The 24,325-nt window shown below is 37.8% G+C and overlaps 1 protein-coding gene and 1 long non-coding RNA gene across 6 annotated transcripts in view; one reads left to right on the top strand and one right to left on the bottom strand.

Annotated features, from left to right (window-relative positions):
* Positions 1-24,325, top strand: part of LOC124306364 (histone demethylase UTY) — a 59,985-nt gene that overhangs the window by 23,540 nt on the left and 12,120 nt on the right. For 3 of the 4 annotated variants that reach the window (XM_046766985.1, XM_046766987.1, XM_046766986.1), the window contains 7 exons: positions 15,693-15,871; positions 17,900-18,028; positions 20,687-20,870; positions 21,113-21,328; positions 21,558-21,719; positions 22,044-22,230; positions 22,848-23,162. In XM_046766985.1, coding sequence (XP_046622941.1) covers positions 15,693-15,871; positions 17,900-18,028; positions 20,687-20,870; positions 21,113-21,328; positions 21,558-21,719; positions 22,044-22,230; positions 22,848-23,162 — 1,372 coding nt within the window. Of the gene's footprint in view, positions 1-6,920; positions 6,943-15,692; positions 15,872-17,899; positions 18,029-20,686; positions 20,871-21,112; positions 21,329-21,557; positions 21,720-22,043; positions 22,231-22,847; positions 23,163-24,325 lie in introns of those variants that run through there. The other variant, XM_046766988.1, reaches the window with a different exon arrangement.
* Positions 8,852-9,610, bottom strand: LOC124306366 (uncharacterized). Of its 2 annotated transcripts, none has more exons than XR_006908590.1 (3): positions 9,328-9,610; positions 9,047-9,208; positions 8,852-8,953 (listed from the first exon to the last, which is right to left on the bottom strand). It is a non-coding gene; the product is annotated as an uncharacterized LOC124306366 (long non-coding RNA). The 2 variants fall into 2 exon arrangements; XR_006908589.1 differs by having other exon boundaries at positions 9,445-9,610.

Below are 24,325 nucleotides of genomic sequence, written 5' to 3'. Positions count from 1 at the left end.
AAATAAAACTTGGGGGATTGGTTTGGTTAGTCGTTTTTGAATTATGGGCCGGTAAACAGATCTTGCATAACCATAACAAGAATAATAATACAACAATAATCATTATACCAATTGTTATACATGTTATCTAAGTGGTAATGTTAAATTGAGTATTGTTATGATTTGATCAGCAAATTGAGGTGATTTTTTTTCCATACACGTGGCTTTCGATTGAAGCGATAAATCTTATAGTTGACTATATACATATTTAGGGTGTTTTTGGGAATATAACAATAACAATAATCTGTAATTGTGTTCTATAATTCTCATTATCAATGCTATAACGAATGTTGAACTCCTTATTGAACAATTCGGTTATGTCATTTGAACAAAGAAGCCAGAAGAATATCATCTAAGAATGTAAAATTATACACACCTAGGAAGTAAATTTCTCTCGTTTTCTGTCTGCACTCGTATACTTTAATCTTCTAGAAATTGGTGAATTCACAGTGAATTGATTCTGGTTACCAAAGATTCTTGCATGACTTTTTGTTGGGTCATTTTGATTCTTAGATCACAAAAATAATAATAAAAAAAAAATCAGTTTTCCAGATTTTGATTTTTGCGTAAATTGCAAATCGGTCAATTCTCCCCAAAATTCATGTCCTTGATGATCGGTTTACTTTCATTATATAAATGGATGGAAGAAGATCAACACACCCGTGCCAGCAGAATGGAAAGTAAAACGGTTCGTTTTAGTAGGTAGTCGGTCGGTCGAAGAAAACTGCGAGCCTTCAGCTCGTCTCGCGTAGGTATACATAGAACCTCTCGGCTCCGCCAACCCGACCTGAAAATCCAACCACCAACCCCGGCATGCAGCTGCACTAAGTGCATCAGGCCGTTTAGAAACAACCTCCGTAAAGCACCCTGCCGCAGGAAACGAAATGGCGAAGGTAATAAGTGCCTCCGGCGACCTTGAAAAGGGCTCCCAAACCTTTTCGTTTCAAGTTTCCAACGACACGGTAGAAGAGGTTCACTGTTCCGAGGTATAGAATGAGTAAATGTGCGGTCCGATTCAGTTTTATCCAATTCAATATGTATCTGAAATTTTCCAGTCGATCAAGTTTCATCGAACAATAAATCTTTCGGTAATATTGCAATTCGTCGATGATCTTCTGAAGAGTGAATCAGTACTGTGCGTTTTGAACATTTGTAATTATACAACATATTGAGACAAAATACCGAACGGATTGTGACACTATTTAACAAGCTTACCGCGGGCAAAGTTTAACGATTATACTATATCGTTGATTACGAATCCGGAATTATATTTCCGAAAGTCAAAATGGCGGACCGAAATCCAATAAGTCATTCGATTGGGATGAAACTCGGTACTCGGTACATTTATATTTTGTTTTTTGGAAATTTGTTATTCAGATAATTCAAAAAGGACCGAACCAATCAAAGCCAAAATCTAATCAATGCTAAGTTTGGAAAAGCCGCGTCGATTGAGACCAAAATTATGGAAATCTAGTCACTTGTTCTTGAGATATTGTCGGACAAAAAAAAAAATTGATCACATACATACGTGCATACATGCATACACACACACGTACGTCCATCCGAAATGGTCGGAGGTGATTCTCTAGATCTTGAAACGTCGAGATGTAGTTAAAACTAAACTTTTCATTTTCGGGGTGATTACAGTAACTTCCTTTTTTCTCCGAAAACGGAGAAACGGGAAGTTAAAAATTTAGTGGGAGTTTAGACTGTGACTGTTACGAGTTGATCCGACATTTGAGACAGTGATTTTACACTAAGGCCAGCCAGTAAGTCACTGTTTCTCTCATTTGGTAAGACGCAGTTTGCTTTTCGTGCGTTTTGGAGTAAGAGACTATAGTCGCAATGTCGAATACACTGTTCAATTTATTGGTAAGTTGAACGCAATGTAATACTCGATATGAGGTGGTACTATTATTGAATAATCTGCTTGAATTTTTTTTCATATTCAAAGTTTTATTTTGCTAAAGATAACTAATTTGCCTTGAAATGTCATAGTTGAAGAGTATCTCAGAATTTTTTCAACTTATTTGCATCGATATCTCCGTTGACGTTGAGTCTTTAGCGACCTCGATGTGATACCAGTGTTATACATAGGAGGCATCCAGCGTAATGGATTGAGGATTGAGAATATGTGTCAGAGTTACAGTCAGAAAATCATCTCAGAAAGGAAGGATTAAGAAATTAAGACTGAACAATTTTGCAGCTGAGATCAATCAAGTACATACAGATTTTGACGGAATGAGCTAAGTTATTAACAAATTTAGTGACATACCGTTCAATTTTTTTTCTTGATTGAAACACTGTACCGTACGTCAAATTTCACTAAATTATAGCTATAATTTTTATTGATAAATAATAAATTGTCCATGAATAGTCTGGACTCTCAGTTTATGTAAAAAAACAACGTATAAAAAACCGATACAGTTTGAATATAATGAACTAGCTCTTTCTGTAAAAATGTATTCATGTCATCGAGAATACGTGCCAGCTGATTTATATAGAGTTCTATACAAAATTGACACCAGCAAAAAATGATTGACAATGTAATCGGTTATAGATTATTAATTAGGTACCGAACCATTTCGATCAATCTTCGTAGTTTTAATTTTTTCCAGTTTTTTCATATCCAAAATGATAGTTTTCTGACAAAACTCATCAGAATCTCATTCGTTGATTGATTTCAAGCTTATTGTGAGTCGGAATATCGTTCCGTTCTGACACTTTTCGAATGGACTGTACACCTGATACAACCCTAATTAACTGCGAGACCTGATGATTACTGCAGGTATCTATAGTTCTTTCAGATATTCTGGCAAAGGTTTCCAAATAGACACTAATTTTCCATACGAGGACGTGATGAAAACGTGTGAAGTGAAAAGATGTGAACAGGAAAGGAGATGAGAGGGACTCCGAATGTCGGAGTAGGTTCGTTCTGCTCTCCGTTTCGCTTCGCTTAGCTTTGCTTTGCTCTGCTCTCCTCTTCTCTTCTCAGCTCTCTTGCAGTCTGGGAATTCCGAGAACCTAAATACTGGTCCATGGTCCATGGTCCCTGGGAGCTCACGTAACTCACACCCTCCCATATCGTTCACTACCACAACGATGTGGTCGTCGTCTTCGCCGTCGCCGTAGTTCAGAGATTTTAGTTGCAGTCTGTGCGGAGGAGGCAGCAACCGATGACTGGGCTGCATTGTTATGGCATCCCATAGCCCGAGGTGCGCTGGAGCTCGGCCTGCAAATCATGGTGATCGGAGGATCCATCCTCTGCTGTAAAGTAGTTTGCTTCGTTTCGAAACATCCCTCCATGCGTTCCGCAAGGGGTGAATATTCCGTCGTCTGGTTGACACGATCGTAAATTTATTTATCCAGACTATGGGAATATCGTCTTTATGGTTTTACCCATCAATTACCTTTATAATTACGGAAATGAACCGACAGTCCAGTGAAATCGGAATCTGATCGGAACAAACGATAATTGTATTGCTAACCAACCGAAGAAACTTTAGCCTGATGACATTCTGTGTATCTCAAACATTCCAATAATTTGATGGGTTTTTCACTGGCTGTCTCAAAAGTCACGAGCTCACTTCGATGAAATAATAAATTATCCACGAATTGTAATAATCTTCGCTCGGTTTAGTGAGGTCAAAATAAAGTTACAACAAACCCTCTAAAAAAAATATCGTTTTGTGAATCGTTTTCACTTCGGTATAATTTTCTGAGTTCTCCTTTCGATAGTTGGATTGAAAGCGAGACTGGCGTAGCACTTGAAGGCAAAAGTAACGGTGACTTTGTTCCCGTGACCTTGAGTATTTGGGAAGCTGAATGAATCAGAATTTTTGCGCCTACGGTATGATCAATGAATGTACCTACCGATATACAACACCTCGCATAGACAAGTCGCTTGATCTCTTGGCACCGTGTTCTAGTCGTGCTATGACGAACGGACTATACTTATATAACTGGACATGACCGTTATAATCTAAACTCGACGAATGGAAACGGTCTCTTCTTTTTCTCCTATTATGTTCTATAGTGCCCCGTGATTTCTAATTCGCCGAGTATGCTTAGCCCTTTGTTCTGGAATTCCGTGCCCGGGTCTCGTCGTCGTTAATCTAGACGCCAAGGACGTCAAGGTCGGAGTCTGCGCGAAGGCGGCGATCCTGCTTATGGTGGGTGGGTGATGGTGGTGGTGGTGGTGGTGGTGGTGGTGGTGGATAATGGTCGCGGCGGAAACCCTTCAAAATAATCCTGCATACGTATCCTGTAGTGATCTAATTGGAAAGAATTAACATCAGATATAATCATGAGCCAACCGAAGTTGGACCGAAGTTGAAAGAAGTTGACCACAATTGACCTCAAATTAAATGGTAACGTATAACCGAAGGTAATCGAAGTTGGACTACGGTACACCTAGGTCAGAGAACATTGATGAAACCTGACTGAAGTTTACTGGAGTCGTGCAATGTTACTCAACCGAAACTAACCGAAGTTAAAGCGTACTTAGCTTATCTTTAGAAAATTCGACAGAGATCCTAGACATGAAATTAAAGAAGAAAAAAGAAGCAGCAAAGAATTTATGTTTCGGATGACGAGTGTGTATAGTATATACCACACTGTTGGATTGTACTGTGCACGAGACGTATATCACCTCCTTACACGTCACGTCACATTACCTTTTCTCTTTCAGATTCCTAAAGTTCCATTCTATTATCTACATTCTACGGTCGAAGGATCGATCCAACAAACTCCCAAGAGTTTCAGTGTGGAAAATTTCGATTATAGACACAATCAAGACAATCTAGTTATGCCACTTGATTCATTGTTCACGAAGCAAACGAACGACGTTAAGGAAGTGTAAAACTGAGTAATTCCGAAATTTAGGTAACTTGAAAGCACCGAAATCCACACCGCAAACTAATTCCTATACTGCAGCGTTTCTTTATTCCTTAGAGGAAAGTTGTTCACATAGCGTAATGAGGACAACAGCACAATAAAAGACGACTATAATTTTATTCTCTGTGGTTGCATGTAAAGTAATAAAAATGAAAATGATGAACCACCAAGTTAACACCTTGTACACGAACGATACATACAACGGTGGAGAAAAAGGAACCTGATCATGGGCTCCGCTACGAAAAGCAGCGCTGCAGTCATGCGATAAGTGCCTAGATAAGAGACTGCCTGAGAGACTCACTGCCGGATGCAGTCAGTCAGTCAGTCAGTCAGTCAGTCAGTCAGTCAGTCGCCAGGCTTGGCCACTCCTCGATAAAACTTAAAAAAAAAAAAAGGAGCAAGAGATTTTTGGTCATCCTTTATGGATGAAGAAACACCTGTTGGGGCACGTGCTGGTTGCTTGCTGGCTAGCTGGTGCACCGGCAGCGACGCATCTGCTTACCTCACTCACTCGTCTGACCCGCATTCAATTCACGACGACATGGACACGACGCCAACGATATGACCATTCGATGCGGCTTGCCAGTCCGGAGATTACGCGCTACGGCCAGCCAATGCAATTATATAACGAACAGCAGTCGTTACATACGGTACATAATTGCAATTCTGCAGTTGTCCGGATGCCATGTTCGTTGGTTAATGGGAACCAAACCCTTTGTTGGAATCGTCGGATTTTGAAGTGCAGTGGTCTCAACAGGCGATTTTTTTTCAGTCATTCGGGTGATCATCGGTTGGCGAAAATCGCGGTTAGAACATTTAAAATTTACCGATGGCATATTCAGTTGACCCTAGTAGGTCACACCTCGGTAGAATCGCACAAAGGTCAGACTGGGTGAAATTTACCCCGAACTTGATATTTTGCTTCAAACGTGAGTTTTAAAAATCTACAAAAAGATTTCTGGGTATTGTTTGAAGATCGCAGAAAAAGCTCCATCTGTTTTCCTAACCAAAATTGATTGTTTAAATATTGTAAAACATTGGCAAAGTTAAAGAAAGTGCCAAAAATGACAAAGAAAAGGACTTTATTTCGCATGAAGAATGGCGCCACGAGGCCTGTTTCCACGAATAAGGAACTTTACGAGGAGTTTGAAAAATTTTCGGCATGGAATTCACCCCCAAGTGACCTGTTAAGGTTGTTCCATAACTTCGTCGATAACTGAACGAATATTCGATGATTCGTGAAATCCCACCAGCAAAAGACTTTTGCAATCTCGTGAGATAATATTCTTTTCTTTTGTGTAACAGAATTCTGGATGGTGCCAAAATGTATTTTCATGAAGAAATTCGTTTATTATTTTTTTTTTTTCTCAATATTGTGAGGAATGTTCAACTGTTATAATCCACAATTAGACTTTTAATGTGGGTTATTATCAATTTTCATTCCTTTATCTGCCTATAAATTTAACTGTCAGTTTACCAGTGATTTGTTTCTTCAATTATGTTACAATTTTCAAAGTAAAAGTGTGCAAAATTATTTAAAACTCGACTAGCGAGGATTCGTTTCTCTTCAGCGATTCTGACACAACTGAAAAATCCGTTGAGCCGATTAGTTTTTATCAGGTTTGACACTCTGACAAAGTGAAGTATAAAACGGAAACTGATGAGAAACTATGATAATGCTATCACGGTACATATCGGATAAATATTGCACTTGAACCAGTCATACACGTATCCATTTGTCACAGATCTCACGTGCAGATGAGGTGCATCGATAAAAAATAAAAAAAAAAAGAAAGAAAGAAAAGAAGGCAAATCACAAGGTGTTTGCGTGCGATGCATGCGGTTTAAAATTGTGGGGCTTTGACACAAAGGATGCTCGCTAACCCTCGTCTACCGCTGTTGGCTGCTGCAACAGCAGCACCGTCGGGAAGAGGAAACGCCGTCCGGTGATCGTCGTCGTCGTCATTGAGAGGTGGAAGTGGCGGTGGCAGCAGCCCTGTCGCATAGGTAGGTATAACAACATGGACGCGTTTGTGAGAACAGGATGTGGGCAGCTGTTCAGCGCCGAACGACCAGCTGGACTCCGAAAGTGTTCGGTGTGGCACTGCTACAAACACAAACACACACACACCTGGAAGTCGATGCACCGCGTGGCGTCCTCGTCGAATGCAACGCCACCATTCCGGTTACTTCACGAGCACGGATACCTTTGTGTCTGTACGGAGTTTGGCCGTGTTGGCAGAAAGAAACGAAAGAGAACGCCCTCTCAAGCTGCACATCGGGTTTCCTTAGAGAAACTTCTACCTGTCTGAACAAACGATGTAGTTTTACTACACGTGTGCACGTGTACCGTTCCTCCTCGATTCTTGAGGAAAAGGGACGAGGAGAAGGATTTCCGGCGAGATCGTACTTCCGTTCAACGCAACCGCAAATAAATACGAATACAATGATTATTTTTGACGATTTTACGGTGTACGATATCGGGGATTTATAACGGACGGTATAAAGGAGAAATGAAAAGTTACCGATGTATCGAAAAATCGAACGCTTCTTTTGGGTTCTTTGTTGATCCGCTGCCGATGATTTTGAATCGTTAATTTTTAATGCCGATTTCAGATTCACCGTTTCTAACGATTTTGAAATCGGCAAGTTATTGATCTTTGGGAAGATGAAACCAATTTTTAATCCCTCGCGATTACGGCTCTCGAACCGACAAGTTCGAATCCCTGTGTCATATTCACATTATCCATCTTTAATACACCCAATCAAATATATATACATATGTTATCACTTGACTTACCATCTTCGATTTGAAACTAAGAGTTTTGAAATTCTGACTTTATGAATATGATCGCTGGTGTTTAACTCTGCAAATCACCGATCTCCGAGAAAATCGAATGTACTTTGGTCACTTGCGATGTTATTATTACGTCTGAAACTGTGAATATTTAGAATCTGATTTCAGATTTCAGATTCCCGATTACTGAGCTCGAAATTTGTAAACTTGTATCGATCTTCGATAAAATCGGATGACGTTTTATTACGTCGCCTCTGAAACAATGGAATTCTCAAGTTCTGAGATTAGATTTGCGATCACGGATCTCGAAACCGGTGCGCAACGAGCGTTGCACGTATTAGATATATTGTTTCCCGTTGCAGCAGCAATGACGTTATATGCAGCAGCGTTGTACTTTTGCAATTGCGGTTATGCGACGACGAAGGCCGTAGGCAGCTATAATAACGTTGCGCACACTCCTAGCTATACGTCACACATAGAATACTTGGAGGTGAACATCGTCTCCGTACGTATACAAGAACATTACACCATACATACACACGTTTAATCTGTTTCTGTGTCGTAACTGCAGCGATGCAGTTTGAAAGTGACGGTTCTCAGTAGGCTGCCTATGCAGGTATAATGCAGCTTGTTATACTAGGCATGATATAAAGTGTGAGCCAGCTTGTTGCAACAACCGCGAGTATCGCTTCCACTTCCTATAAGCTTAAAAAGTAAGACAAACGCCTTTGTCGTAGGTATATACGTGGCTTTGCCACGTCATAAACACGTAGAGCGAGACATTCTTCTCATTGTCAGTGTTATAATACGGGCCTCTTAATCGTGTCTTGAAATTTCGTTTTAAATTACAAAATTTTTTGATTTTAATCGTCAATCACTCGACTTATTATTCTTCTATGTGCGTTAATCACTCGGTATTGAGGATGTGTTGCAGGTGCAAAGTCCAGTTGAAAATTTGTCTAAATGGAAAAGTTTCGAACTATCCAAGGCTCGGAATCAATCAACGAACGAAAATTGATGAAATTATTCAAAAAACTGTTCCTGTGGTGTAGGAAAAAATTGAACAGTGAAATTTTTTGTCCATATAGTTGAATAACTGATAATCTGAAACAAGGCACGTTATCGAACACCGTTTATTAATGCTTAATTCGTACAATTATTCCGATTTCCATAGATAATACGTAACTCATTTTGGCGGTAGATAAATTCTATCTAAATCAGCTGAAAATAATTTTTGATAACAGAGATATATTTAAAAATAAAGCATTAGTTTAACGTACGAAACTCATACGGATGTTGTATAAATTTTTTTACTTTGTGGTCCATTGAAGACGGACATTGTTTTAACCTTGTTCGTCTCGATTGACCTCAGCTGCACTTGTACAGTCTTAATTTAGAAAATCATTCTTCTTTTGACCGTTGTTTTTTCTGGACCGTAAACCTGCCACATCCTCATACCGTAATATTCCCAAGTACCTGAAACACAGTGCCTTATTTGTAGAAAATATGAACTGACATGGAAATTTTTTCGTGGTAAATTCCAACATTTGTAAGATTGTCATCAGACACTGTTAATTCGATTGACACCAAATTACCGTCTACAGGAGTCAACAAAATTGGAACTGTTAACCAAACATGTGTCGAAATTCCGCTATCCCAAAATTTCCATAGGTAAAATCGTTAATTGTATAGGATTTCCTCAAAAGTCTCACCCTCTACAAGTCATAGCTACGGGCATTGAATACTCGGGCAACACATGATGTGTAATGTATGTTTCATGTATGGTAGTAGTAGACGTCACGACGACGACGGATACAAAACACGCGGAAGGCCACATTCTGGCATGATGGTGGATGGATAGTGCTGCTACTGCAGACCAGCAATTCTTACAACTAACAAACACGAGAAGTGGAGGTGGTGGTTCAAATCTGGGTCAGAGTGCCCAAGCGCTCAACGCAGTCAGCAGTAGCACCAGCAACAGTAGTAGTAGTAGTGGTAGTGGTGGCGGTAGTGGTAGTGGTAGTGGTAGTGGTAGTGGTAGTGGTAGTGGTAGTGGTAGTAGTGGTCGTCAGTTGGGCAGTACAGTACCTCCGTGTTCGTGGTCTCACACTCATTCGCATTTAAGACACGCTGAACGATGGAAGCTTGTGCATATCTATAGACGGATATGCATATAATATTAGATATATGCCAACCGACTCCTCGATGCGTGGTGCAAAAAGAGTTTGTTCCTTATTGCTCAACGCGTGAATGCCTCATTCCTCATTCTTCATTCTTCATTCCTCATTCCGCATTGGTTCGTTGGTTGGTTGTCTGTCTGTGGACCGACTTACTGCCTTCCGTCTATCTACCCACACCTTTTACCTTTGGCACCAATTTTCTTCCTTACATACCTATGTAGGTATCAAGCTTCATGTATGTAAAGATATAACCTGATACGTACACACTTCGTTCGGTTAATGGTTAGTCGGTTCGTTTCACGTTGGCAAATTGCAACAATCCTTTGCGAAGCTTAGAGTGCTTCTTTACGAATGTCAAAACGTCAAAGCACTTCTCCGATTTCACCAGATTTCTTGATATTTTTTAAATAAATTTAATCGTGTCCAAAAAGTGTATCGTTAATCAAAAAGGAAATCAGCTTTATATCAGCATTCTGGATAATGTTCCGTTCGATATTAGAGTTGGTTCGATAGCCCGGAATATTCTCAAAAGACAATATTATCTGAATTTGTAATCCATACACTGAGAAAAATTTCATTTGTTACAGTAATTAGAAAATTTCGGTCAAACAGGTATCGTTAAGAAAAAATCGTTCTACTTTTGTTAATTGCAATGCAAAATCAGTTTGTACGGTTTACAACACTTTTTTTTAGCTAAACAAGGCTTTAACGTCAATTTATTCTTGCACAAGCATTAAATTTTCGCAACAGTTACAAGAAAAAATAGTAACGGATACCATAGTTTCTGGTAACAGCTACAAAACTGATTTTCATTTTCTATCTAGAACTATATATTTCGATTGTGGTAAAAAATGAAAATAGTCAAGGACCGAGCGGTAACCGGAACTAAAAATTTCTCTCACAATCAGTGTATATAAGGAGTAGTTTTGTTTCGGGTCTCCCTTTTTTTTTTTTTTTCTTTCCCCCTTGAATTAATTTTCGGTCAAGAGTTTGGGGAGAGGGGGGGGGAAGGGGAGGGCGAGGAAGGGTGTTGAGACTAGCGTTTCAGATTTAAGATTATGTACTACATCGTGTGCTTATACATTATACACGTAACTACGTAGCGGCATGCACCACGCACGTGGCTTTGGTAGTTACAACATTGATGCGTGTACTGCTTTGCACCGCACCACCATAAGCAGCAGCATGGAACACCCTAACAATTAACTATGGGCGCGGGTGCAGCGCTAAACTGCTTAATTGACCTTATCAGCGCTCACCTACGGCATCCGGTTAACCGCGTGCAGGTTATTTCCTAATGTCTTGATTCTTGTCTTGATGCTCGCAGTGCATCTTGCGCCCTGAAGTACCTATATTAATGTCAGCGGCACTGGGGAGGAATCGAACGTTGAGGAAAGTCACGAAACAGTTTAGAAAATCACCGGCGTTGTTATTTACGCCAGTGATCGTGATCGCGAATCCAAACGACATATCTGCTCGTACGATGAATGCTTGTGAAATGAATCTGAGATAATTCGATAACGTAAGTGAAGGTATCAACAGTTTGAGAAATGTTTTACAAACTGAACGTTCACTGCTCAAATTTTGATGATTTTTTTTCCAACTCTAACGTTTTTGCGCTCAATTTGCTCGCTGATCAGGTATCACGTATTGCCTGAAAAACACTCGCGAAATTTTATAGTACAGAATAGTTGTAACGCGGAAATGTGATCGTTGACCGAATATCCGTAGAACTGTATTTAGAAAAATATATTCTTAACCACCGAGGAGACAACTTGTTGGGACATTTTTTTTGACCGATCTTTGCAGACCACAATGGTGAACAAAAAATGATCTCTGATACTTTAGAATCAGATGCGTCATTTTCATCGTTCTAATCGTAAAACCTTTTCCTAGATTGATGATATCTTGGCTCGTATCATTAAAATTTACCAAAAATCACTTCCAGTACATAAATAGGGATGTTGTTTCAGTCGTCTTCATCATCCTTGGTACAAACAATAGCACTGCTGGAGATGTCGTAAACAGTATTATCCAACTTTTCATTGATCGTTGGAACAATTGGGTCCGTTTATCGTAACATTTGCGCTTCTCTTTCTGTATCTAACGAGCAGTAGGACAAAAATTTGTTTGAGATTGTACCATTATCACACTTGACTATAATTATTGTTATTATAACTACTTTTACGAGCATAAACTTGCAGCGATGCATCGGTTGTTTGTAAACTGCAGTTTTCTGCTTCCGTGACGACGATTATGAACTGGTTACAAATTGCATGTCTTACATTACATATTTGTCTATATATATATATATGTATGTGTGTGTGTACATACATACATATTTATAATGTACAGACGTGGGGTGCATTCTAATTTTTGTTACACACGTGCGTAAAGGTCGTCTCGATGCAGTGCAGGTAAAATAAATAACGTGTGTACCGTACCTTGTATAACATCTAGACAGGTATGTAACGTACATACGTACCGTATAATTTATGTGGGGCACTTCACAGCTGATCTGCGGCAGTTTGGCTGCTGCTCGAAGCTGGTTTGTGACCCTCTCACTGAACGTTCTTCGATTTCATTCGTACCAGCTGACTGCAGCCGACCTCTAACGTAAAGACCGAAGCGGATCTGCGCTTATTGCAATTCCGAGTTTCCAACTGTAACCAAATTACGTAGATTTTCATATTGCAAATGGTTTTTTTTTTTTCTCTGTACTCGTCTTACGTGAAGTCGGGCTAATATTAATCTACTAGAATGAGACCGATTGTAAAATAAACTCGAATTTGACTCGACGTCAAACAGAAATCACTGAAATTTAAGATACGGAGATTGTAAAGAATCTTGTATAATTACGAATAGTCGAGTTTCGATATTCTTAAAATCGTTTAAAAAAAAAAAATAATCTTATCTCATGACAGATTAAGGTTTATGACCGACAAAAAATGAAGGAAAACAAAAAAAAAAAAATTCTTTCCAAAATCACAAAAAAACTGTGTCACGATAGTAAAAGCTTAACCTTAAACTTGACATCATTTTTATTACACCGTACACACTTACGTATGTACACAACACAACACTGTACGTATACATACGCGTAACATAAACCTGACCCATGACAATAATTACTTTCGCGAGTCGCGAATACGGTATGAGAATCTGTGTGTATGTATTTGAAATATTTGTATATATCTATATTCACGGATGACGCTGCTTAAAGTCTTCTCTCTGATGTGTAGGTATATGTATATATGTAATGTAACATATATGCAATGGACGTATACGTCATAGTCCGGATCCAAGCAATTGCGTAATATAAGCAGCATGAGTCGTTGACATAAAGAGCTTTGAGAGCGGATCATGGAGCGGAAGGGGGGGGGGGGGGGGGGGGGGGGGGGAGAAAAAGAGGAGTATAACTTGTTCGATGAATGGACTGCAAGAAGACGAAGAAGACGAAGGAGGAGAAAAAGAATAAGAAAGCTGAATCTGTGAGTGAGGTTGTGCGGAGGTTGTTGGTTGAGGATAACAATGATTTTCTCTGCATGACGTATACATTGTCATATCTAATACACGTATATTACATGCATATGAATACCGTGTGCAATGGCGATACGAAAAATGCGTCGCGTATACGTTGTATTTTATTTTATCGCGAGATCATGAACCGTATCATGTGTTTTTTCTCCCTTGTTATTTATATTCGAGCCAGAATAAAATCGGATGACATTTTCACGTGAAATATGTTGAATTCTTGATATGTTTGGAATGTTGTATGTATAAGTCGTTTAAAATTGTTTTTTAAATAATTTCGAATCATTTTTTGGATGCAGATTAAACCGTTTGTAGGTAATTAGTGGAAATCGTCTGGAAGCGGTAATTTCAAATCTATCCCGATTCCGATGAGAATCAGATATGAAATCGTTGAATGCTGAAAGTTGTAAAATTGTAGTCGTTTGAAATCGATCGTAATCAGTATGATTTAAAAAAATCGAGATCATTTGTAATAGCAGCGGGAATAATCGAAATTCCCTTGAAATAAATCTCCATAATCCCGAACTCAAGATTTAATTACGTAGTAAGAAATCATATGAAATTGCGTGAAATAAAATAGCTGTGTAAGTAGCAATCGCTATAATGAATCGAGAGACGAATGAACGAATGATGAATATATATATAAATAAATAAATAAACAAACGACCAGATCAATTTTCTTTCGTATTCATTCGATTCATTTTATTTCTTTTTACTTTTTCACCTCTCCTATATAAATTTTTTTTCGAGGAGTTTCCCACGTTTCTTTTTTCCTGCATATAACTAAATTCACGATGTACGTCAAGTGACATTATACGCGAACGAATGAATCAATCGACTCTCTAACAAAACCTGCTGGATAAGAAATACGTGCCGCACGACACGGCACATATATTAATATTATAACACATATACATGCATTATTCATAGACACGTCGTCGTATTGGGAGAAGAGGTGAAAAGCCAGACAAAGATTGTAAAACGCAATCTTTCATTACGTGTAAAATATAATTATCATTATTATACTTGTATGTCTGTGTTTGTTGTGTTACATGTATATCTGTAGAAGAATTGCTGCTGCTAATGCGGATGTTGAATATAATTCGTGGACTCGTATTACGGTTACGATAACAGTAATGAAAACAATGATAACAGACGTGGTTATATGGTACATACAATACGTATAGTGAGTAAGCCGGAAACCTAAAACCGGAAACAACATTCTTATGTATATTACATACACGTATACGTGCGTACAAATTACAAATGAGAGAATTATCTCTTCTTCTTTTTTTTTTTTTTTTGTTCATTTACTAATTAACTCTCGACAAGTTCTCATTGTTATTCTCACTCCTCTGTTTTAATACATGTTATTCAATAATGGACACGTACATTGAGTTATTGTGCTTCGCTTATCTGTAACACATGTTATACCCGGTATATCTGACGCACGTACGAGTCTTTTTCCTTTATACTTTCTATCTTGGATGATTTACCGCGCCACTTGTGTCTTCTAACATGGTGTTCATTATTATTACAAACTAAATATATTACAAAACAAAAATATTTACAAACATGCGCGCGTGTGTGTGTACCAATACAAATATTTCCTAACCACTTGAGGAGAGAGAAGAAACTGGGTCATTCGTATTGTGTGCGGGATAAGGTTAGGTTACACAAATGCATATATGCGCACATGGCGCGTATGCATGTGTGTCTGTATATATATACATGCAGATGTTTAATGCGCTGCGTTGTGTCGAATGATGATGTCGTGATGTCTGATTATATGCGCTGCAGTGACTCAGACCTTCTTTTCTCTTGGCTCAACGCCCAAGAAAAATTTTACACTTCTTGTCGAAAAATTATTTGTTTTATAGAGCGTAGCGTATTAAAAAAAAAAAAAAAAATGGGATAGAAAGTGAGCGTAAATCTGTGACGTACCAATGAATGAACGAACGAACGAATGAATAATCGACAAATGTTTGAGTGAATGAGTAAATGATTAATGTATGAACTAACGAATGAAGATAAAATTATTCGGTCGAATGAACGAATGAATGATGAATGGTTGGATAAATTTTTGATTTAACAATTGAATAAATGTATTAAAAAATAAAGAGGCAATTACCACATTAATAGTTCAACGAAGTATGGTGGAACTTACAATAATAATAATAATAATGACGATGGCAATAATGACAACAATAATAACGTGTTTTTATTGGTGAATATTTTTGTTCCAGGGCAATAAAGGCGTTTCAACAAGTATTATGGGTGGAACCAGGTTTCTCAAGGGCCTGCGAGGTTCATTTACGGCTTGGATTAATGCTCAAGATAAACGCTGACTTCGAAGCAGCCCTGAAACATCTCACCTTAGCTCTTATCGACGCAACAACACCCGCATCGTTTTCTAAACTCGAGAGTGAGCATAAATTTTTGTTTCACGAATGAAGAAAACATTTTTAATCTATGATTTTCACCAACTACATAAACGGTTGGATAGATCTTTGGATGAATGAATTACATGAACGAATGCAGTCGTGAAGCTATAAGCAGTCACGGTGTTGGCATCAGCGGAACGTGTAAAACTTTTTGAAAAAAGAAAAAAAATTCGCTTCAATTTTATCCTCATAATTTTATAAAAGCATCGGTGGTTCAAGGTGTTTCACAAAATTTTTATTTTCGAACCTCGCTACCTTATTTGAATGAACATTACAACGTTTATTGATTTATGTATATATATCACATATTAATCATACTAGCAGCCAGAATTATATATATACGCAGGTAAAAATTAAAACGAGAGTACCGTTACGCATTATACGTACCTAGGTACATATGTAGTAATATCTATGCACACAAGATGCTCCATACGCGGAAACGTCTTTCTTTTACTCACTTTCTTAATTGAACTTGACCTGGATAAAGAGACTCTCTTGCGGATGAACGTGCGTATGCATACGCATGTAGGAGCAATTCGTATGTGTATGTACACGGTACGTATAGCCGTAAGCATAAAACGGCTGGCGCTTTAATCCTATTACGTCACTAACCGCTGCTCATGTGCCTGTATGGATTGTTGCGTGTGTGTGCGTGCGTGTATACATATGCGTATACGTATACTTGAGTAAGAGTAGCGTAAAGCAGGAACAACGCGACCGCATGTTATATCACGTATATCTAATACGTATCCCCCTAATTACTTAATTAATTACTCGCACGTCTGTTGATTATACAATGTATACGACGTATGTACCTTACATACGTATAAACTGTACGGAAATTGGTGGAAAACCGCGGGGGAAAGGGAAAAAAAAAAAGGTAGTATCGATATTCTTGTTTTTACTATTCATTTTTATGTTTTTCATTCTCTTAAAACTGGCCTGTTTTAGCGATATTATGACATGTTAACGAGTCATTTTCGGTCAGTTGAATCTTAGAATTATACAACATTGTACGTGCGCGCGTTTTTTAATTGATGCCTGGATGATGGCGACAATGATGACGCTTTCTAATTAGAGATTAGTCATCGATGAATTCGCGGAAAAAAAGTACGACGACGGATGTGGGTATTTAGTGAGGAAAAAAAAAGAAACAAGCGAAACCGATTATTAAGAAAGAGACAATTAGAAAAAAAAAGGACAATAATTTCATGGTACGTAGAATTGTTACGCATGTATAATATGAGATAATATGGCTTAAATGAGTACCATCATTTTTAATTTACCGCGAATTTCAAATGATCTCATTCCATGTATTATTGTATTCATTCATTCATTCATAGATTTTTCATTTGCGTATCTTATATCATTTATATATTATATATACAATGTACATATACGTGTGTTTGTGCGTGTGTGTCGCATGTAACAATTTTATCACGTATCTTTATCACATCCGCATCTGTTTTATACTTATGATGTATGTCTATATATGCAAAAGTTAAATTTTGCAATAACGCTCCATTTTCTTAATTCGTATATCAGTCAGTTTTTTTCTTTCATCTTTTACTTTGAGTTTCTTTGTCGTGCATCTGTAATAAATTATTCAATGTTAGGAGGCTGAAATTACTAACGCTAACGCAACGATACATGATGGAAAAATTTATTATTGTCCAACTTTAGAATGACTTTCAAGGAGTTGGCTTTACAAAATACGACCATTTTTTTTTTGTTTGTTATGGTTTACTAAATTTCAGACAATCCCGTGGTTATAAACATATTGCATCGTTACGGTAACTTTGTTAATTTCGACCTTATCGATATATGATGTTTAAAGAATAATTTGATAAGGTAATTGAGCGACTAATTGCAAAATTAAAGAATTATATCTTAAGATAAAAGTCTCTCATACTATATATTTTGATAAATGTTTTTCAGAACATATTTTTTTTTTCCTCTCAATCTAACCGACTTCTAATTTTATCATCGTGATTTGAAATTTGTTACAGTAAAATTTCACATCGCTCACTTATACGAGGTGCAAGGAAAGTATCGACTAGCCAAAGAGCACTACGAGGGTCTCCTCAAGGAGAAGGCCTTACCCTCGCATTTGCAGGCTGATATATGCCGACAGTTAGGTAAGTCTACCTATTTGTTACATTGTATCTATGTATAACCAAAATTGCACGGTGTTATTCGTCACTTTTATCCCCCACAAGTAGCACCAACAGGGTTCGTACGCACAGGGAAAACCTGGAAAACCGGAAAAACTCGGGGAATTTCTTACAGCAGGAAAAAGTCAGGGAAAAGTCAGAGAATTTCGAAAATAAGACTGGAATTTTAAGTTTCTTGAAGAAATAAACTCGTTCTTATACGTACGTTACTTGATATCTAACCTTCTTTCGTTTTTTTTCTTACTGAAAATCGCTGGCTGTTGTTTGTAAATTAGTAGTCGGACAGTAAATTAATTACTAGGTAATATTGAAGGTATTAGTATTAATAAGCAAACAAATTTTCATTAATCAGCGGCATATTTCTTGGAACGTTACTGAAAAAAATCCTATTTTCAGGCTGGTACACCTGGAAAAGTCGGGGAATTTCGGGTTCCAAAAAGCGTACGAACCCTGACCAATATTCGCTCGAGTCTTATTGGCGGGATAGAATATGAGAAAGAATATAAAAAGCACAGTAGCAGTAGCTAAAGATAAAAAATATATATCGACCAAATTTAAGATGATATCGTCATGTTTAGGCTTTGATTGAACTACCGTGGAATTCCCTATGCATTCGTGTGGCTGTAACGAGAATATTTCTAGTAAATTTTCTAAGTTTCGTTCGACTTTTTATCACGCGACGACGAATCTCATAGCGTCGGAAAAAATAGCAGCAGCGACGAGGCGAAGATAGGTAGAGATAGACAGTGAACGTGAGAGGTTTAGGGTTTTGTCGACACCGAAGTAGCTGCAGACACGTGTATTGATTTATTCCACGGGGGTGGCCGTGGCGGCGACGGTGGTACAGGGCGCATCAACGAGCCCTTTTCGACTTTGCGATTATCTCTAAGACAAATTTGAAGTTCGGGTATTTTTAAAGTTTTAATTTTAATTCCTTCCCTGATTCGAATCTGCGAATTAGGTATGAATTTTGAACGCAGTGAATTTAATTTCGGTGCAAGCATTGGTAAACGAAATCAAAAAAACGAAAAGAAAATCGAACGAAATAAGGAACTGTGCGTTCGTATTTCGTTTGCTTGTTTTTATATCACTTTTTCCCTGTTTACTAGAACGTCAAGGGTCCAACCGTTTTCAAACTGGAGCGATTCGAAATCTGCGCCAATCAGGATTCACCTATTCGTAACGGTCACGCGTTACCCGACGCGTCGATTAGCGCGGGAACTTCAAATCGCGCTACTTTGAGAAGGCGGTTAGACTTTGGAAATTCTAGTAAATCTTACATAAATCCACCGCTAATGAATACGCTCGTTAGCATATAATCACCTCGACCATTTTGGAAAAAAATCTAAAACTGATTTGCTCCGTCAATTTTATTCAAGTCCAACAATTGTCGGTAGTTTTCCGAAGGATTAACAACGCTTGGGGAGATTTTTTTTTTTGAGACAATGGCATATACCTTTGGAGGTAACATAATTCATCTCTTTATATGCTCGGGTACAGTATATATTGCCAAAGTACAGTTCTCTGCACCTCGGTCTATCGTAAACTTTATTTAGGACTGTAATTTTACATCAAATAAAGTTCATTTGTAGTCACTGACTAAGTGATTGAGTCGATTCTCAGTCAGTCTGTTGGATTCCTGGAAAGTTTTCACTTGACGTAATTTTATTACACTATATTGTATTATTACGGTACTCAAAATTTCGGCAGTTCGGAATTCCCCGAAATTCTGTTAATCCTGATTTGTCGCGTAAATGAAAAAATTGAGCAACGTTGATATCCATTAAACACTATACGAGAAGCGTCAAATCGACATGAGCTTAGTTTCACAAGTTGTCGTGAAAATGTACCTATTATAGAGTTTGTAAATGGAGTTGCTTTCTTTTGTTTTCTCTTTTGCACGAGTCTCGTATATTCAGCCTTTTTTTTTTTTAACCACAACTATCCGAACTTCTCGCTAATTGAAATGTCACGCGATCCTTACGAAAAGGTGAATCCTGATTTGCATAGACTTAAATCGCCCCAATCTGAAAATCATCCGAACTTCGGTAAATTCACTTTGAGTGAATCGACTCGATTTTTCACGGATAATAATATCCCGCCGATCTTTTCTAAAAATTATGTGTTTGATATATTTCTCTAAAGACGATTTCAATTCTTAGCTGTATAATTTACCCAAATTTCCACTCTCTAGTCACGTGTGGAAATAGTTATGCTGCACATCGCAAGCAATGTAGTTAAAAGTTGGAAATCGTCTGAGGAATGGAATTTATACCTGTGCAGAAATAATATTTCTCTCTTCCTCGTCTTGAACGAAGCGTACCTTAAATATGGTTCGGTTTATAATGTAACTGAGAGCTAGGCGATCTGAGCAGATGCAGTTCTCCTCTCGTCTTAAACGTAACAGGGTGAAAATTTCAGCTCAAAGTTATACAACACGCGGGTCTTCAAACTGTAGATATAAATTTCAGGTTACAGGTATTTGAGTCAGTCAGTTTTGATGTGATTATAAGCAATTTTGTGGCTTTTTCTATTTTCCTGAAGCAAATGAGTAATTAGTTATATAAATTTGATTGGTTTTTGTGATTATTATAATTGTTAAAAATGCGTATTGTATTTCAGGATGGATGTACCACGTGGTTGACTGTTCGATACTCGGTGTTACCAGACCGCAAAAGCAGACGATAGCGATAAAGTGTCTACAACAATCAATCGAAGCTGAACCAAAGAGTGGTCAGAGTTTGTATCTTTTGGGCAGGTGTTTAGCCGCCTCTGGAAAAGTTCACGACGCTTTTATAGCTTACAGGTAAAAATTTACGAATTCGTTTTACATCCGATTACTACAAATTAAAATAAAAATAGTTTGTACATAGAATTATTTTTTTTTAAATTAATATTAATAATAATAATAACAACAATAATGATTGACCGAACAAATGGAGATGATTACATTTGCATTAGATGATCACGAATTCGAATAAAAGTAGCTAGAATATTAGAAAAAAAAACAATAATCAACGAACCAATAAATGGAGGAAACACTTGCAGAAATTCGGTGGAAAAATCTGAGGGCAATGCCGACACTTGGTGCAGCATAGGGGTTCTTTATCAGCAGCAGAATCAGCCTATGGACGCACTTCAGGCTTACATATGCGCTGTACAGTTGGATAAATCACATTCGGCCGCTTGGACTAATCTTGGTATACTTTACGAAAGTGTTAGCCAACCGAAAGACGCCCTTGCTTGTTACGTGAATGCGTCGAGGTAAGAAAAAAAATACACAACTTTCGATTTTGTTTCATACGAATCGCCTTAGTTTTTTTTTTTTATTTTATTCATTTTTCAATCCTTCGCATCATTCTGATTTTACTTACATATAATAATAGAGCAAAAATATTTACGATTATTGAAGACCTTCAATTCTTTTTCAGGGATGAATAATGTTCAGACTGTTTTTGTGATTATTTTTTAATTCGTTTATGGTTATTTTCAGGGGAAACAACAATACACCAAGCGCTGCAGTTCCTCTCACGGGTATTGCTGGTGCGAAGAAGGGCAACGGTGGTGGGACACCAATGAACCCATCGCTCCAACACCGCATAACATTTCTTCAGAATCATTTAAGCCAGGCACCGATGCCTTCCATTGCTACCAAGTGAGTTGAAAACATATTCCACGCGTTCCTGTTGATCCCATTCAAATCAATTTTTAAATCAAGTTGAACAAAAGTCTGATCGAGAAATGTCGTTTCTGTTTGTTTTTCTTTTTTTTCCCTTTTGCTTTGGTCTTTATTCGCCGTACACTTTCCTCTCAACTTTTCAAAATTATTTTCACGATCATAAAATGACTTCTTTTTTGTCAGAGATTGAATTCTATTAAAAAGAAACTTTCAGTTTACCTTTCACCTCTCATTATTTGGATTTTCATTTCTTTAATTTAAGTTCGTTTAATTTTGGTTGTTTTTCATCTTGTTCTTCAGAAGGCGGCAGTTGCCATCAATCGAGGAAGCTTGGAATCTACCGATCAGTGCTGAAATGTCAAGTAGGCAACAGCAACAGCAACAAACGCAGAGCGGCGTCGGTTACAAGTATAATTCGGCACCGCCGGGTCCTCCGCCTCCGTATCCTCAAGCACAGGGGCAGAATATCAACACAAAACGATTCAAAGTAAAATTTTACTACTCAAATTATTATTCTTGCAATTTTTCCACTGTATCTGTTGTGGGGAAATTTATTTTTCAGCGCGCTGTTTTTTCATATCAATAACTATTCCTTTCGAATTTAAAAATTTCGAGTTCTGTCCGATGAATACCGAGAGAGAAAGGTCAGTTCAAAATCACAAAAATTGATCGAAAGTTAGGGAAAGTAAAAAATCCAGTTACCTTTTACAAATTAAGATTTTATCATTAGCGTTAAATTTGTCGTAAGAAAAAGAAGAAATTTTGATGCTCAAAAAACTGAAGTATCTGAACGATCGAGTTAAATTTAAAATCGAACGTATTGTTTCCACTCTAAATGTCTAAACCTAGAACGAAAGTAAACTTATATTGATTATTTAAATAAAATACAATCCGATAGCAGTTTAAAATCCTGAGAAATCTCAATTTTCAAACCTAAATACCCAAAGAAAATATAAAGTTCGTTTCAAAGCTAGGAAGCCAGGCACAACCTAAAATTGTATGAAATTTTACTAGTTCTACGTTATTTCCTTTTCGAAAATGTGAAATCACAAAAACGCAACGATCCAATAATCTGCAAATACTGAAATTGCTTTTCCATCGTAGCCTGGAGAAGAGCCGATATCTCCAGTAGCTCAGCAGCGAGCGCCTCCGTTTTACCTATCTTCGCAGCAACTTCAGATGCTTCATTTCCTCCAACAAAATCACGGTAGCCTAACGCCTCAGCAGCAGGGTTTGCTAGCCCAGTTGCAACACTCGTACAGAGCAATGCAGCAGCATCAACAACACTGCAGACTGCAACAGCAGCAGGCTGCACAGCGCGGACTAAGACCTGGACAACCCGGTTATCCGACGCTTTACGCTCACGCGCCGCCCGGTCAGCCCGGGGTTGTCAAAAATTACGGAATCCCACAGCAGCCGGTAAGCTTTGCCGATTTTTAAAAATTAATTATACTGGCAGAATTTGTGGAAATTTCTGATTGGCAATTTAAGAGAGGGCAAATTCGCCTGCATTTAAACAATTCAGGGTACATTTTACCGATCGAAAACTTTCTTTTTTTTTTTTCATTCTTCACGATCAATCGATTTCCATAGTCTCTCCAATGATTTACTCCATGAATTAACCTGGTTTTTTTTCTTCAATTGTTTTTTTAAACATTCCGAACATTCTGTATTATTGTTGGACAAGTTTGAATTATTTCAATAAGGGCCTATCTATAAACGATGTAGCTAGTTTAAGGGGGGAGGGGTTTTGATGAAATACTACGCTAGGCTAGATGGGGGGATTTTAGTTTGCGATACGTAGATTTATAATTGATAGATTGTAATTCATTTTCTCGAGCGCAATATTATCTCTATTGCAGTCACGGGTTTCAATGACGTGCCTTCGTAATAGGTACACTTGAAACTCAGCTTGATTATCACAAAAAAGCTGAAAAAAATTTTTTTTCCTGTTAATAATGATTTGGATGCCTGGTTAGTCTTCGCTAATAGTTTCTTGGGATGTCTTACAATAATAAACGTAAAAAAAAATGACTTGTTTATCATTTTTTTGAACTACGTGCCTTTCGGGGGGGATCTAGCAAATATCCACCAAAAACGACATGGGGGGGGGGGGGGGGTCCAGCGTGGTGAATAGAGGCACGTAATTTATGAATAGCCCTTAATGTCTGAGAGATTTCAAGAAATTCTAGAGAACATGCTGGAAAGAACTTAGATATTCTTTTGGAACTTCTTTTACTGTTGAAAATCTTCAGGATTCCCAAGGTTTAGCCTTCATGGATGTTTCTGTCCTACGTGCAGTTAAAACCGAAAATCGAAACAATGTTTACAGGAAAATCATAATTTTTCAGAATTTTATTTCATATCGCAGATTTGAAGAAAAGAAAACTGATATTCGATGTTTCCGCAAAGTTTCTGTCTGTGTGTTCTGAGAAATGTCAGAAATTCACAATTTCAATAAATTGATGCCTCCGTTTCTGTAACAGATGACAAGATTCCAGTCTTATGATTCAGGTTTTAGTGTATTAATCATAGGCTACAGAGGATTGTTGCGTAGAAAGAAATAATCATCGATTTCAAAG

Source organism: Neodiprion virginianus, chromosome 5 (assembly GCF_021901495.1).
Source record: "Neodiprion virginianus isolate iyNeoVirg1 chromosome 5, iyNeoVirg1.1, whole genome shotgun sequence".
Taxonomy (NCBI): domain Eukaryota; kingdom Metazoa; phylum Arthropoda; class Insecta; order Hymenoptera; family Diprionidae; genus Neodiprion; species Neodiprion virginianus.
This window is presented reverse-complemented; position numbering and strand designations above follow the sequence as displayed.